Here is a 12,757-nt window from a genome sequence, read left to right on the forward strand (position 1 = left end):
TGACAGCTGTTATTTATATAGCACTGATGATTGTGTCCATCACTGTACCAAGTGTGTGCATTTCTCCTTTAATCCTCACAGCAACCATATATATTAGGAACCATTTATATACTCAGGTGAGGAAACATAAGCAGATTGTCTTGCCCTAAAACACAACCAAACTAGGAGAGTCAGGTTTCAAATCCAGCCAATCTGTCTTTAATACCAGTCTCCAAACTACTACTTGGGGTAGTAGGCTGAACTTAAGACAGCCTTGAGCTTGGCCCTGCCCACGTCCAAGCTTGTTGCGGACAAAGAATGCACTTGGGGTGACGGCAGGACTACTCAGACGCGCTCCCTGTCTTCCCCTGGGAAGAGGAGGAAGATGCAGATTATCCCAGAGCGCTGGCTTGGAAATCTGGAGTTTAAATTCAGTCCCAGCCCGTTGACTTGAGTGTTCTCCGGGGCCTCAACCTCTCGAGACCTACAGCGGTCCCCGGAAGGAAGTTAGCAGTTCAGGCGGTTGCGCGTTCACGTCTTCCTTCGGACGCGGAACCTTTGACACCACAGCTTCGGGGAGCAGACGGCGTAGACGGAGCAACGGAACCAACGGACCAAGGGGCGGGGCGGACGGGCTTAGGCGGGGCGGGAGGCGGAGGCGCCGCGTAGGCCAGGGAGGCCGGGCTGGCCCGGCTTGGGAGCTCTGTACCCATGTGCCGCCGCCTCCCCCAACGATGTTCCCCTCCCGGAGGAAAGCGGCGCAACTGCCCTGGGAGGACGGCAGGTGAGCTCGGCGGCCGGCCCGGTCCCCGTCCTCCCCGGGTGCAAGTTCTTTCCGGGCCACCGCGAGGAATCTAGGAGCCCGAGGCCGTTGTGACTCCGTCTCTACGGGGCTCTCTGAGGGTCTGTGTTTCTCCTTGGGGTCTCTCTATTTGGGTTTCTGTTTCTATTTGCGTCTTTGGCTCTACCAGTCTCCGTCACTCAGCAGGTCTGTATTTCTGCTTTGATTTCCCTTTGTGAGTTTCTGTCCCTCTGTGCGAGTCTCTCTCGTTACGAGTCTTTGTGTTTTTCCACTGACTTCAATTTTTATGCGGGTCTTAGAGTCCGTTGACCTTTCTCAGTGGATCTCTTGTCTGTCCCTGGTTTCAGAAGGTCTGTATTTCGTTTCTCTGGTCTCTACCCCCCGCCCCCCCATTACATGCCTGCAGTCTCAGACCCTACACTTATGCTTCCCCATTCTTTGCTGAGCCCCCAGAAGAATACACCAGACAGAAGCTCTGTGCTCTGCCTTGCTGGCCACTGCCTGGCTGGGACTGAGTTCTCCTCAGACTTAACATTAGTTCATTTCCGGTGCAGCTGTACTTGAATGTGGCCTGCCCCATGTGTTAGGTGTGGGCTTGACCCAGAACTTAGTGGTTGTCACTAAAGCAGAATGGGGATGAGCTGTTTGGCCATTAAGGTTGGAAGGGACGCCCGGACTTCAGTCTTGAGGTGTACCCTCAGGCCTTCTCAGAACACATGGTAGTGGATCTAGCCTGGTGAATGACACCTCTTCCCTGTATGTCTGTTAAGTTTGCCCAAAGGTGCCTAAAGACTTTGGAATATAGTAGGCACAACTCTTTATCTTTGGGAATTTTTCAGACTTGCTGTTGAAGTAAGAAGACAGGAATATAGTAGAAAGCCTAGACAGGATTTAGTCCTGGACCGGAATCCTCTTTAATAGCTATGTGACCAGAGCCAACTTAATCTTCCTTCTCAGCTCTTCCATCTCTGAAACAGGGATCATAATATCTGTTCTGCAGGTCTATATGAAGATATAAAGGAGATCACACATATATAAAAGTCTTGACACTATGCTTGGCACAGAGAAGGTGCCAATTATCTTCCAGTTACTTTTGCAGTTTGGAGGTGCTGTAATCAGAGCAGCTGAGTATTCAAACCTGTGTCACTAAGGTTTGTGTGAGGAAAGAAAGGAAAGGTTATGGAGAATTTCCATTTCCTAATTTATTCCTAAGAATTTTAGAAAGACAGCCATATTCCACAAAACTTTACTGGTATTACTTCATGCTTTTGACACAGGGGTACAAAGATCCATGCAACGCATGCATACTGAGGTAGCAATTAAGAGTGTTGGCTCTGGAAACAGCCTGTCTGGGTTTGAATCACCCTCTTATTAGCTTTGGACACATACTGATGAAGGAGACAAAACCTCATCTGGTCTGCCTCCTCACCGCCAGAAACAGGGTGGCCTGGGCCTGGTAGCTGCTGAGACTGCAGATCTGGAGTTTGCCACCAGGTGGCACCAGGAGCAATTGTCAGTGTTCACTGTCCTGAGGAATTGGGATTCAGCTCTGAATTCAGTTGTTCAGTGATTTGGGCCCTAGCAGCACAGGAAGAGAGTGTCAGTGGGAATGTGATCCTAGTAGGAAGGGAACGCTGGACCAAGGGGACAGAAGGTGAAAGTGCGTGGAGTGCCCAATCCATGCCACACCCCTGGATAATGGTCACTGCTTCTTCTCCCGAAGGTGGGATATTTCCTCATGTCCATCTCCCCGGTCTCTACCCCACCCCCAGCAAGAGCCCAGAGGGAGAATCTATAGAGGTTCCAGCCTTTCCAGGCCAATAGCAGGATTGGCCTCTGCTCCTCCCCAGCGGAAACCCCCACCACATGACACTGGGGGGTAAGTCAGAAGTCCTGCAAGGTTGTCTTGCCACGCTCTCTCTCTGCTGTGTGTGGGACCTGGGCCTGGCCTCAGGGTTGCTTCCAGTTGGCAGTTGTGCCTCTGGAGAGAGAAAGGAGTTGGTCTGGCTTTAGTGTGTGACAAGCATGCCCTGAATGCTTGATCCCTTCCTGTAACTCAATTAGCAAGCCCTCTGCTGTATGACTTGTGCTAAGTACACAGCTCTGAATCTGATTACCTGTGAAGAAGACAGGCAGGGACACAGGTGATTTCAGAACTCTTAAATGCTTCAAGGAGGGCAATACCAGATACTCCAGGAACACAAAGGAGGGAGTACGTATTTCAGTCTGTTGTGTATGTGGACGTAGGGGTGACAGTGCTGGCCATGACATTGGAGTTTGGCCTTGGAGGATCAAGGGGTGCTTCCAGGCAGATGAAATAAGGAAAGCCATTTTAGGCAGCAGCAGCAGACTCTGTGAGGGCTAGAGCAGGAAGGAATATGGCGAGTGGAGAAACTGAACTGCTCAGTGTGTAGCCCTGGGTGAGTGGCAGGAGCAACTGGAGATGGGGCCAGGTTACAGAGGGGTCTGACTGTCAGATCACGGAGTTTGCCCATTATCTTGTAAACAGGAAGATCATCCATGAGATTTGAAGGGGTCTGAACAGGGCAAGGACCAGGTGAGACTTGAACTAAAAGATAGGCAGTGTGTGAGGGAAGAACAAAGGGTACTTAGGAGGTAGAATCTATATGCTGTGGTAGCTAATTGATAATTCTCAAGAGGTTATAAAGTAAATTGCTTTGCTGATTATTTCAGAAGACAGGAAGCTGCGATTTTCTTGGATTCCTTAGTTCCTTCACTGCCCTCAGGAACTTCCAGAGAGAGGGGCAAAGAAACCAGATGAATTCCATCCATTTATTTTTTTTTCCCAGCACTACCCCAGAGTGTAAGATACTCTGCTGTTCTTCCAGCTTCTGAAAGGTGCCTGGGTGCTGTTCCCAGCCCTCAGCTTTCTTTCCCTCTTCTGTTTCTCATCTTTTGTCACATGAGCTGCCCTGGACTGAAGCTTTGAGATGCATTCTGTGAACTGCCTTTGTTGGTTTGGGCTTCACATTGGTTTGGGGACAGACCTGATCTACCCAGAGTGAACAGTGGTCTTTTCACTGGAGCTGAAACAGTGAAACAGCTTCCCTCTTTGGGGGAGCTTTCTGGTCTCAGAAGTAGGATGAAGCCAAGCTTTCTGATGAGGGTGAATTTGCAGAGGAACAGGTAGAAGGCAGTCCGTGGGGTCTCTAAGGTGGGCTTCTGCCTTTGGCTCTGGACATGAGATGTTGTCTTGGGGAGGGGCAAGTTCAAGGGACAAGGAGTCTCTTCCCTGCCCTCGAGCAGCTCCCGGTCTGATCTGGACTCAGGCACAGAAAGTAAGAGAGCATCGAGCAAGTGGGGCAGCTCCAAGACCTGCGAGTGTTTGGAGGGCCTCCTGGAGGTGGGGTGGCTCAGGCTGAACCTAGAGCTGGAAGCAGGATTCTGATGCATGGTAGCAGCACAAACAAAAGCACTAAAGTTGCTTCTGCACTAATTCCCAAGTGCTTGGGGCCGACCAGTCACATGTGCCTTACTTATGGGAAGCCAGAGAAGGGTGTGTTACAGGACCTTGGCTCACCTTGCCCTTCTGACCTGCTCCTTGTTCTTGTCCCAGGTCCAGGTTGATTCCCAGTGGCCTCCCCCGGAAATGTTCCGTCTTCCACCTCTTTGTTGCCTGTCTCTTACTGGGCTTCCTCTCCCTGCTATGGCTGCAGCTCAGCTGCTCTGGGGACGTAGCCCGGACAGCCAGGGGACAAGGACAGGAGACCCCAGGCCCATTGCGGGCCTGCCCGCCAGAGCCACCTCGTGAGCACTGGGAAGAAGATGAGTCATGGGGCCCCCACCGCCTGGCAGTGTTGGTGCCCTTTCGAGAACGCTTTGAGGAGCTCCTGGTCTTTGTGCCCCACATGCACCGCTTCCTGAGCAAGAAGAAGATCCAGCACCACATCTATGTGCTCAACCAGGTGGATCATTTCAGGTAGGGACCACCTCCAAGCTGCAGCCGCTCACCTGGGCCTCACCTTGCCCTGGTCTCTCCCTTGCCTGCTCCCTTTCCCGGCAGCAGTCCAGTACCAGGCAGCCCAGGCCTGTGAAAGGCCACCTGGGGCAGCAGCAGAAGGGTGGGAGGTGCTCGACCCCTCTCACTGGGTGTGGTGGGAACTTTCGGGGAGGGTTTGGGACTGGAGAGGCCCCGGATCTGGTTTCCATTTTACAAAGGTCCCTGTGGCTGCTATTTGTGCACTAGGCAATACCAGGACAAGAAGGGGACTGAGAGAGCTGTTGGGCAGGCGTTGCCCTCGTTGCCATCGTGGCAGACACGGTGGAGAGAAGCAATGTGGAGGAAGGGCAGGCAGGGCTTGCTGGTGGATTAGTTGCAGTGATTAGGGAAAGAGAAGGGTCAAGGGCAAGGCTTTAAGGTTGTTCAAAATCTGGCATTAACTTAAAATCCTTGCCCTCACCAAAAACTGCTCCCCTCCATGATCACAATCCATGCATTGCACAGCCCACTCCCACCTCCTTTTCCTCCAGCTCACTCCCACTGGGGAACATACTCCAGCAGTTCTTGGAATCCGCCAGGTCCTTTAGTCCACGATCCTCCCAGTGTTCTCTGCCTTCCTCCTGACCTGACCTCTACTTTCTCCTGACCTGACTTGACTACAGCTGAATCCCTGATTTCCCACCTGCCCTCTTCCTCATTTTAGGAGATGGAAACTCCACACTCCCAGCTGCTCAGGCCAGAAGGTGCTGGGGTCGTCCTACACTCCTGCTCTCTCACACAACATGTCTAGTCCACCAGCAAAGTGTGTCTAGCATCTGCCCTCCTATCATCCCACTGCTACCTGAGTTAAGGCATCATCAGTTCATGCCTGAATTATTGTAGCAGCCTCCTAACCTGTCTCCCTGCTTCCACCCCTCACCTTCCAGGCTCTTCTTATCATACCAGCTAGAGTGATCCTGGTAAACACTGAGCCACTGCACATGATGCCTTCACTCTTAGCCCTTCAGTGGCTCGCCATCTCATGCAGGGTCAAAGCCCATGTCCTTCAGGGACCTGTCACCCTCTGACCTCATTCCCTAAAACCTCACTCACTCTGCTTGACCACACTGCTGACTGCTCCAGCCTGCAGCCTTGGGGGTCATTTCCCCCTCTGCTCGGACTCCCATTCCCGTGATTTCCACGGGGCTCATTCCCTCAGGCCTTCAGGTTTCTGCTCACATATCACTCTGTTACGCTGGCTCTCCCTGACCACCTCATCTAAAGGGGCAGCCCTTACCCGCCAGTGTGTTTTATTCTTCTCACATTGCTTTACTATTCTTCTCAACAGTTACCACTCACTGGCTTGTTGCATGTTTACTCAAGTTGTTTTTGGTTTTTTGTCTTATTAGAATGTCAGCTCCTTGAGGGCAGGGCTTTGATTTCTCACTGCTGTATCTCCCGTGCTCTGAACAGTTTCTGGGACATAGTAGGTGCTTGGTAAACATTCATTAGATGAGTGGAGGAGCAGCTGGGCAGCCCTGTAGTGAAGTTGGCATCGAGCTGGAGGGCAGCATGGGTACTGGGCTCTCACATAGAGGCTGGGGGAGAGCAAGCTTGCTGCCCCCTGCCCAGCTTTGGCACCCTGCACAGGTTCAACCGGGCAGCACTCATCAACGCGGGCTTCCTGGAAAGCGGCAACAGCACAGACTACATTGCCATGCACGACGTGGACCTGCTCCCTCTCAATGAGGAGCTGGACTATGGCTTCCCAGAGGCTGGGCCCTTCCACGTGGCCTCCCCAGAGCTCCACCCGCTCTACCACTACAAGACCTACGTTGGTGGCATCCTGCTGCTTTCCAAGCAGCACTACCAGCTGGTGAGGCCTGGCATGCCTGCTCTGCTCAGAGCCAGGCAACACCTACCTGGATGGGGGCTGTGGCCAGAGGAGTGGCAGTTCTGGGGCCCAGTAGATGGAAGATCCTTCCTAGGGCCAGCGGGGGAGCCCAGGGCTAGCTAGAGGCATGAGAGAGGAGCAGGACCAAGCAATCCAGTTAGGGAGGGTTTCTGCCTCAGTAGCAGAACCCCTCATGTGAACTAGCTTCAGAAGCCCTGTTCTTTGCTTCTCAAAATGGAAAAGTCTGCTCAGCCTATCAGACAGTTATCACCAGGACATCATTTCAGTTTCCATCTCTCAGCTCTGCCTTCTCTAGACTGGATTTACTTTCAGACATTCGGGATGCAACATAGTGGTTGTAGCTGCAACCTGCATCTGTCTAGGCCCAAGTCCAGTGGAAAATGGAGCTCCCTTTTCCAGCAGCCCAGACAGCAGTCCCACAGCTGCACCACGCTGGCTCTTGATTGGCCTGCCTTGAGTCATGGCTAATCCATGAATCAGTCACTGTGGTAGGGGTGGGAGTGGGATGGTGGGGTGGGAAGAACTGTGTGGCTTAGACCCCCATCTCTTGCTCCTCTGTTTAATCTGTGGCTGAAGCCAGCTTAATGTAAATGAAGCCTGAAATCATGGCAAAAATAAATGTCTGCCATCTGACTTCAGACACTGTCTCTTTCTTCCATACAGAGGAAGAGACAAGGGCAGAGAGACCCTCAGGAGAAATGGGAGTAGGGGACCAGGCAGAAATAGAGCAGGAACTGGCACTGTGTCCATCATCAGCTCTTAGAGGTCCCCTCCCAGCAGTCAGACATTTTTGAGAAACTGTTCGTCTCACACAAATCCAAGGCCCCATTAGAACAGGCAAAGGAACCTGGGGTATGCTGACTGTTCCCCACTGGTACCACAGAGGTGGTAAGAACCAAAAGCATCTGAGTGTTCATTCATAGCTTTGGGGGAGGAGGAGGAAAGGCCCTACTTGGGACCCCAAGTAGGAGACCAAAGAGCATCCCTGGGAGGATGGGGCAAGTGACACTGCCTGTCTTTGCGTCAGTGCAACGGGATGTCCAACCGCTTCTGGGGCTGGGGCCGAGAAGATGACGAGTTCTACCGGCGCATCAAAGGAGCTGGGCTCCAGGTAATGCTCCCCCCACCCCTCAACCCGCCACTTCTTCGGCCATCATGGCAGTCCTGAGGTTCCTGTCTGCCCTCAGATGAAGTTCCTGGGGCTGGGAGATGGCACCCCTGGTTCCAATCCCAGCCCTGCCACCGACTAGTGCACCTCTCTTAAAGAATTGGAATACAGGCCCCTGCCTGTGGGCTGTTACCTAGTGGTGAGGACCTCCAGGAGAGGCAGCCTGATCCAGCTTCCTTTGGCCTCCTTAGCTTTTCCGCCCTTCGGGTATCACAACTGGGTACAAGACATTCCGCCACCTGCACGACCCAGCCTGGAGAAAGAGAGACCAGAAGCGCATCGCGGCTCAAAAACAGGTGATGGCTGATCTCTTGATCAGGGTGGACAGGTGCTGGCCGGTCCCTTGATCCGGGGTGGACAGGTGCTGGCCAGTCCCTTGATCAGGGTAGGTGTGTGGTATATAGGGAACCAGCGGGCCCAAGCTTTTCACCAAGTTCTCATTGTGCCCACATGGTCCCATCCTCCCCTGCTTGGCCCAGGTCATTGTGGGCATTCTGCTTGGGCACAGGGCCTTCTTCTGGTGGCTGCCATGGCCCCTGGGCCTTGTGGGTCAGCCAAGACATCAGAGGCCATTTAGGCTATGTGTGTCAGGTGGGGTGGGGACAAGACTCAACCGAAGGTGCCAGAATCCCAGGCAGACCTGGGACACGGGAGTCCACATCTCTCAAATAGCCTCTTCTCTCGGCGCCAGATTAGTTGAACTAGAAAACACTTGCTCTCCTGCTGATGGGGATGTGCAGCCATGGGCAGGAGACTTCCTGTCTCTGAGCTTCCCTTTCCCCTCTGTGGGGATCATAGGACCTCTGATGACGAGATCATGGGGGTCAGTGGACAGCTGGCACCTACAAAACCCTGAGTTTTCTCCCCACTTCCTTTTCCCCACTTGCTTCTCAGGAGCAGTTCAAGGTGGACCGGGAGGGAGGCCTGAGCACTGTGAAGTACCGTGTGGATTCCCGTACAGCCCTGTCTGTGGGCGGGGCCCCCTGCACTGTGCTCAACATCCTGCTGGACTGTGACAAGGCCGCCACCCCATGGTGCACATTCAGCTGAAGTGGCTGGACAGTAAGGGAGCTTGTGCCTATCGGCCACGCTGCTACTCAAGCCCAGGCCCAGCTCCAGTAGGACATGGAGTGGCCTGAAGCAGTGGCCAGCCAGCCACATGTTTGCAGCAACCTGGCTCCCAAAGGCAGGCTTGAGCCAGGACAGGACACAAACAGCGTGCCTGGATGCTACCAGCAATAAACAGTGATGGAGAGAGGCTGGGACATGGCTCCCAACTGGACTCTCCACCCTGCCTTACTGCTTGCCCTGCCCTGCCCTGCCCTCCTTTGTATGCTGAGATCTGCAAGTTCCTCCCTTTGGACTGCCTCATGCAGAGATACAGTTTAGAAGCCAGGCCACTGGTGTGGGTGGCCAGGGCCATCAGGAGGGTTAAAACTGCAGAGAGCAGGGTGCAAGCCCTACAAAGGGAGCAGCTGAGACCAGCTCCGGCTGGTTGTCAGCATGCAGGAATGTGGGCCTAGTGTTGCCAGATCTGATTTTTCAAAAGAAACTAGAATTCTGGATTCTTGAGTGAAATTGGTTAATTTTTTTTAATTGGTTAATTTTTAAATGATAGCAACTAATTCAAACTTTAAAAAAGTATGGCAGGCCAAACCTGCGGCTGAGGGGGAAGGGAATGGGGCAAAAAAAGACATTTTTCTTAGTTAAAAGCTGGCAAGGAGTTGGGGCAGGGCTGGGGACGATGAGGCCACGGGAAGCTCAGGTGGGAGAGAAGCCCAAGGCAAAAGGCCCCTGTTCCCTCCCTCAGCCCAAGGGGTGCTTCATCCTGTCTCACTAAAATGGACAGAAGTAGATCACACGACTGGAGTGAGGGTAGTCAGGCTACATTGCAGAGACTCACTCGGTCATCGCTTGGGAAGGGAAGACCATGTTCCTGAGGTGGGAGGAAGATGAGAAGTAGAATCCCTGGAGTGTTCCCACAGTGTGAGGAGAGATTACTGATGGTCATCAAAAGCAACAGACAAGGAGAGGAGCCAAGGGAGATGGTGGAACCATTTGGAGGGAAGCCCAGGGCCAATGAGAGAGGGACATGAGGGACCCTGAAAGGTAAATTACTCCTTCAAGGCATTTGACTACAGAAGATTTGGGGCAGAAGTTGGAAGAGACTGGGATCAGTTAAGATTAGTTTAACAATAAACAGGACACCTGAAGTGCCAGAGGAAAGATTGAGGTCCCCAAATACAGCAGGGTAGATTCAGAATCTCTGCTCCAAAAATGCTCCTCCTCCAACGGTGGTCTTCGGGTTATTTTGTGCAGTTGTGTGGGTCGTGCACTGTACAACCTGAGCATAAACCAAGAGATTTAAGCAAAGAGGAGTGGAGGGAGTGAAGAACTTCAGGTTCCATGTAACTGGTGAGGCCTATAAGAGAGGGTCCTTGGGATTCTAAATTGACCTCACCCAGCAATTCAGCTTCACTTACTACAGTGAAGGGCAAACAGATCTTGATGACAGTGCGAGGGTAGTCAAGGGACTTTCTCGACTTGCGGCCCAGGGGAGGGGAATGGTGCACTTTCTGTATGCTGGTCTCCTGGACAACCCTGACTGTGTCATCTTGGACTTAAGTAACACGAAGCCTTTTGGAGTTGGTGGGAGTAGGTATGACTGCCCCCAGCTCTATACTCACCTGGCAGGTAAGAAGACAAAAAAAGATGGGGGACTCCTTCCTTTCCACCTGCCCTGAGAGGTGGGATGAGCAGGAGAAAAGCAGGATCAGCCAGCTCAGCCTGGGCTGGCTGCATCTCTAACCCTGCACTCCCACACTCAGGACCACCACTGCCACCTCCACGATCCAGACAGCAGAAGGCATCCCAGGCCAGGCCTGATGCGGCTCTAATCTTCAGCCCACCCTTACTCCCCATCTCGGGCCTCCCCTAAACCTTTCTGGGAGAGCGGGAGAAGGCTAAGAGGTGGTCAGTAATGAGAAGAAGCAGAGAGCTCTTCCACCGCCTCAGCACCTTGGCAGCTCCTCTCAAGTGGAACAGGTGCCCCAGCCTTGCTGGTCAGTATGTGACTGATGTGAACCCAGGATGTAGGAGCACCTAGCACGTGCTTCGCCAGTGGTTCTGTGATGACAGCCGGCACTTGTTGAGCATTCTCACGTACAAAATTTAGTACACGGGGTTATTTCACGTAGGTCTTCACCTAAGAGCTAGGCCCTGTTTTATTAACCTGTTTTATAGACGAGGATGGTGGAGCACAGGGAAGTAAGAAACTTGCCCAGGGTTGCAAGGCTGGTAAGTAGTGGAGCTTGGGATTTGGATCCCTGGAACCTGTCCTCTGGGCAGGAAAAAAACTGGAGAAAATCTAGGTGATTTTGCTTTGGCAGTGAATTTTTAAATAGAATACCAAAAATATGATCCGTGAAAGAAATAGTTGATGTTAGACTTTTATTAAAACTTAAAACTGCTCTGTGAAAGCAACTGTTAAGAGAATGAAAAGACAAGCCATAAACTAGAAAAAAATTTTGTAAAACATACCTGATAAAGGACTTGTACCCAAAATATACAATGAGTTTTAAAAGTCAACAGTAAGATAAAAACCCAAGTGAAAAACAGGCAAAAGATCTGAAGAGGCACTTCATCAACAAAGATATACAAATGGCAAATAAGCATATGAAAAGATGCTCAACATAATTTGTCACTAGAGGATTGCAAGTTTAAAACAACAATGAAACACTAATACATACCTGTTAGAATGCCTAAAACCCCAAAACTATCAAATGCTGGTGAGAATGTGGAGCAATGGGAAACATTCTCACTGTTGCAGGTGAGAAAGCAAAATAATACTCACTTTGGAAGACGGTATGGTAGTTTCACACAAAGCTGAGCATAATCTTACCATATCAGTCAGCTCACTGCTAGGTACTTTCCCAACTGACTGAAAATTTGTGCCCTCACAAAAACCTACATGTGAACGTTCTATGGCAGATTTGTTTGTAATCACTAAGTACAAGAAGTGACCAAGATTTCCTTCAATATGTGGATGGATTAAAAAAACTAGTGGCACATTTATACAATGGAGTATTACGCAGCACTAAAAAGAAATGAGCTACCAAGTCACAGAAAGACATGGAAGAACCACAAATGTGGCTGAGTGGAAGAAACCAGTCTAGAATAGGTATATAGAGAATTCGCTAGTGGTCCAGTGGTTAGGACTCTGGGCTTCCACTGCAGGGGGCATAGATGTGATTTCTGATTGGGGAACTAAGATCCTACAAGCCCTTTTGTGGCACAATCAAAAAGTGAGCCTTAATGTATGCAAATTTAAAAAAAAAATTTAGGAGGTAAGAGGATCACAGGAAGGAATGCACGCTATGGCAAGAAAGTCAAACTGCCTTACATTACAAAACAGCCTCACTGAAGAGGATATGGGAGAAGGTGCTGGCCTAAGTAACGCTGGAAAGTATGCAATCTGTAAGACTAAAGTCAAGAAGTGCATGTGTGCAGGATCCTCTAGTAGTTTCCCATAGGGATATGGTATGCTTGCTAAGTCGCTTCAGTCATGTCTTGACTCTGTTATCCTATGGACTGTAGCCCACCAGGCTCCTCTGTCCATGGGATTTGCCAGGCAAGAATACTGGAGAGTGGGTTGCCATGCTATCCTCCAGGGAATCTTCCCAACTCAGATCAAACCTGTGTCTCTTACATCTCCTCCATTGTCAGGTGGGTTCTTTACCACTAGTGCCGCCTGAGAAGCCCTGGGGGTTTGGGGTATGGTATAACAATTCTGCACATTATGATTGAAGAATTAAGTGAATGGATGGTGGGAGCCAGTTTTCTTACGATGGAGTAGGAATTTTTTAGCAAAGAGCAAAAAGCTAGAATGATTCATGTGGTGATGGATTAGAGTTGAATAAATCGGTATGAATTTGCATTAAACTTAATTATACA

The 12,757-nt window shown here is 51.1% G+C and overlaps 1 protein-coding gene across 3 annotated transcripts; it reads left to right on the forward strand.

Annotated features, from left to right (window-relative positions):
• The first annotated feature begins 594 nt into the window (after positions 1 to 594).
• Positions 595 to 9,369, forward strand: B4GALT7 (beta-1,4-galactosyltransferase 7). Of its 3 annotated transcripts, XM_070374171.1 has the most exons (7): positions 597 to 763; positions 2,505 to 2,660; positions 4,359 to 4,721; positions 6,372 to 6,597; positions 7,664 to 7,747; positions 7,996 to 8,100; positions 8,699 to 9,369. In XM_070374171.1, exons 1-7 carry the CDS (start codon positions 714 to 716, stop codon positions 8,852 to 8,854), a joined length of 1,140 nt encoding a protein of 379 aa, XP_070230272.1. In that variant the 5' UTR covers positions 597 to 713; the 3' UTR covers positions 8,855 to 9,369. The 3 variants fall into 3 exon arrangements, with proteins under 3 accessions (XP_070230273.1, XP_070230272.1, XP_005904680.1); XM_070374172.1 differs by lacking the exon at positions 8,699 to 9,369 and having other exon boundaries at positions 595 to 763; positions 7,903 to 8,039; XM_005904618.3 differs by lacking the exon at positions 2,505 to 2,660 and having other exon boundaries at positions 600 to 763.
• Positions 9,370 to 12,757: the final 3,388 nt, after the last annotated feature.

The sequence above is a fragment of the Bos mutus genome, chromosome 7 (genome assembly GCF_027580195.1).
Source record: "Bos mutus isolate GX-2022 chromosome 7, NWIPB_WYAK_1.1, whole genome shotgun sequence".
NCBI classification, from domain to species: domain Eukaryota; kingdom Metazoa; phylum Chordata; class Mammalia; order Artiodactyla; family Bovidae; genus Bos; species Bos mutus.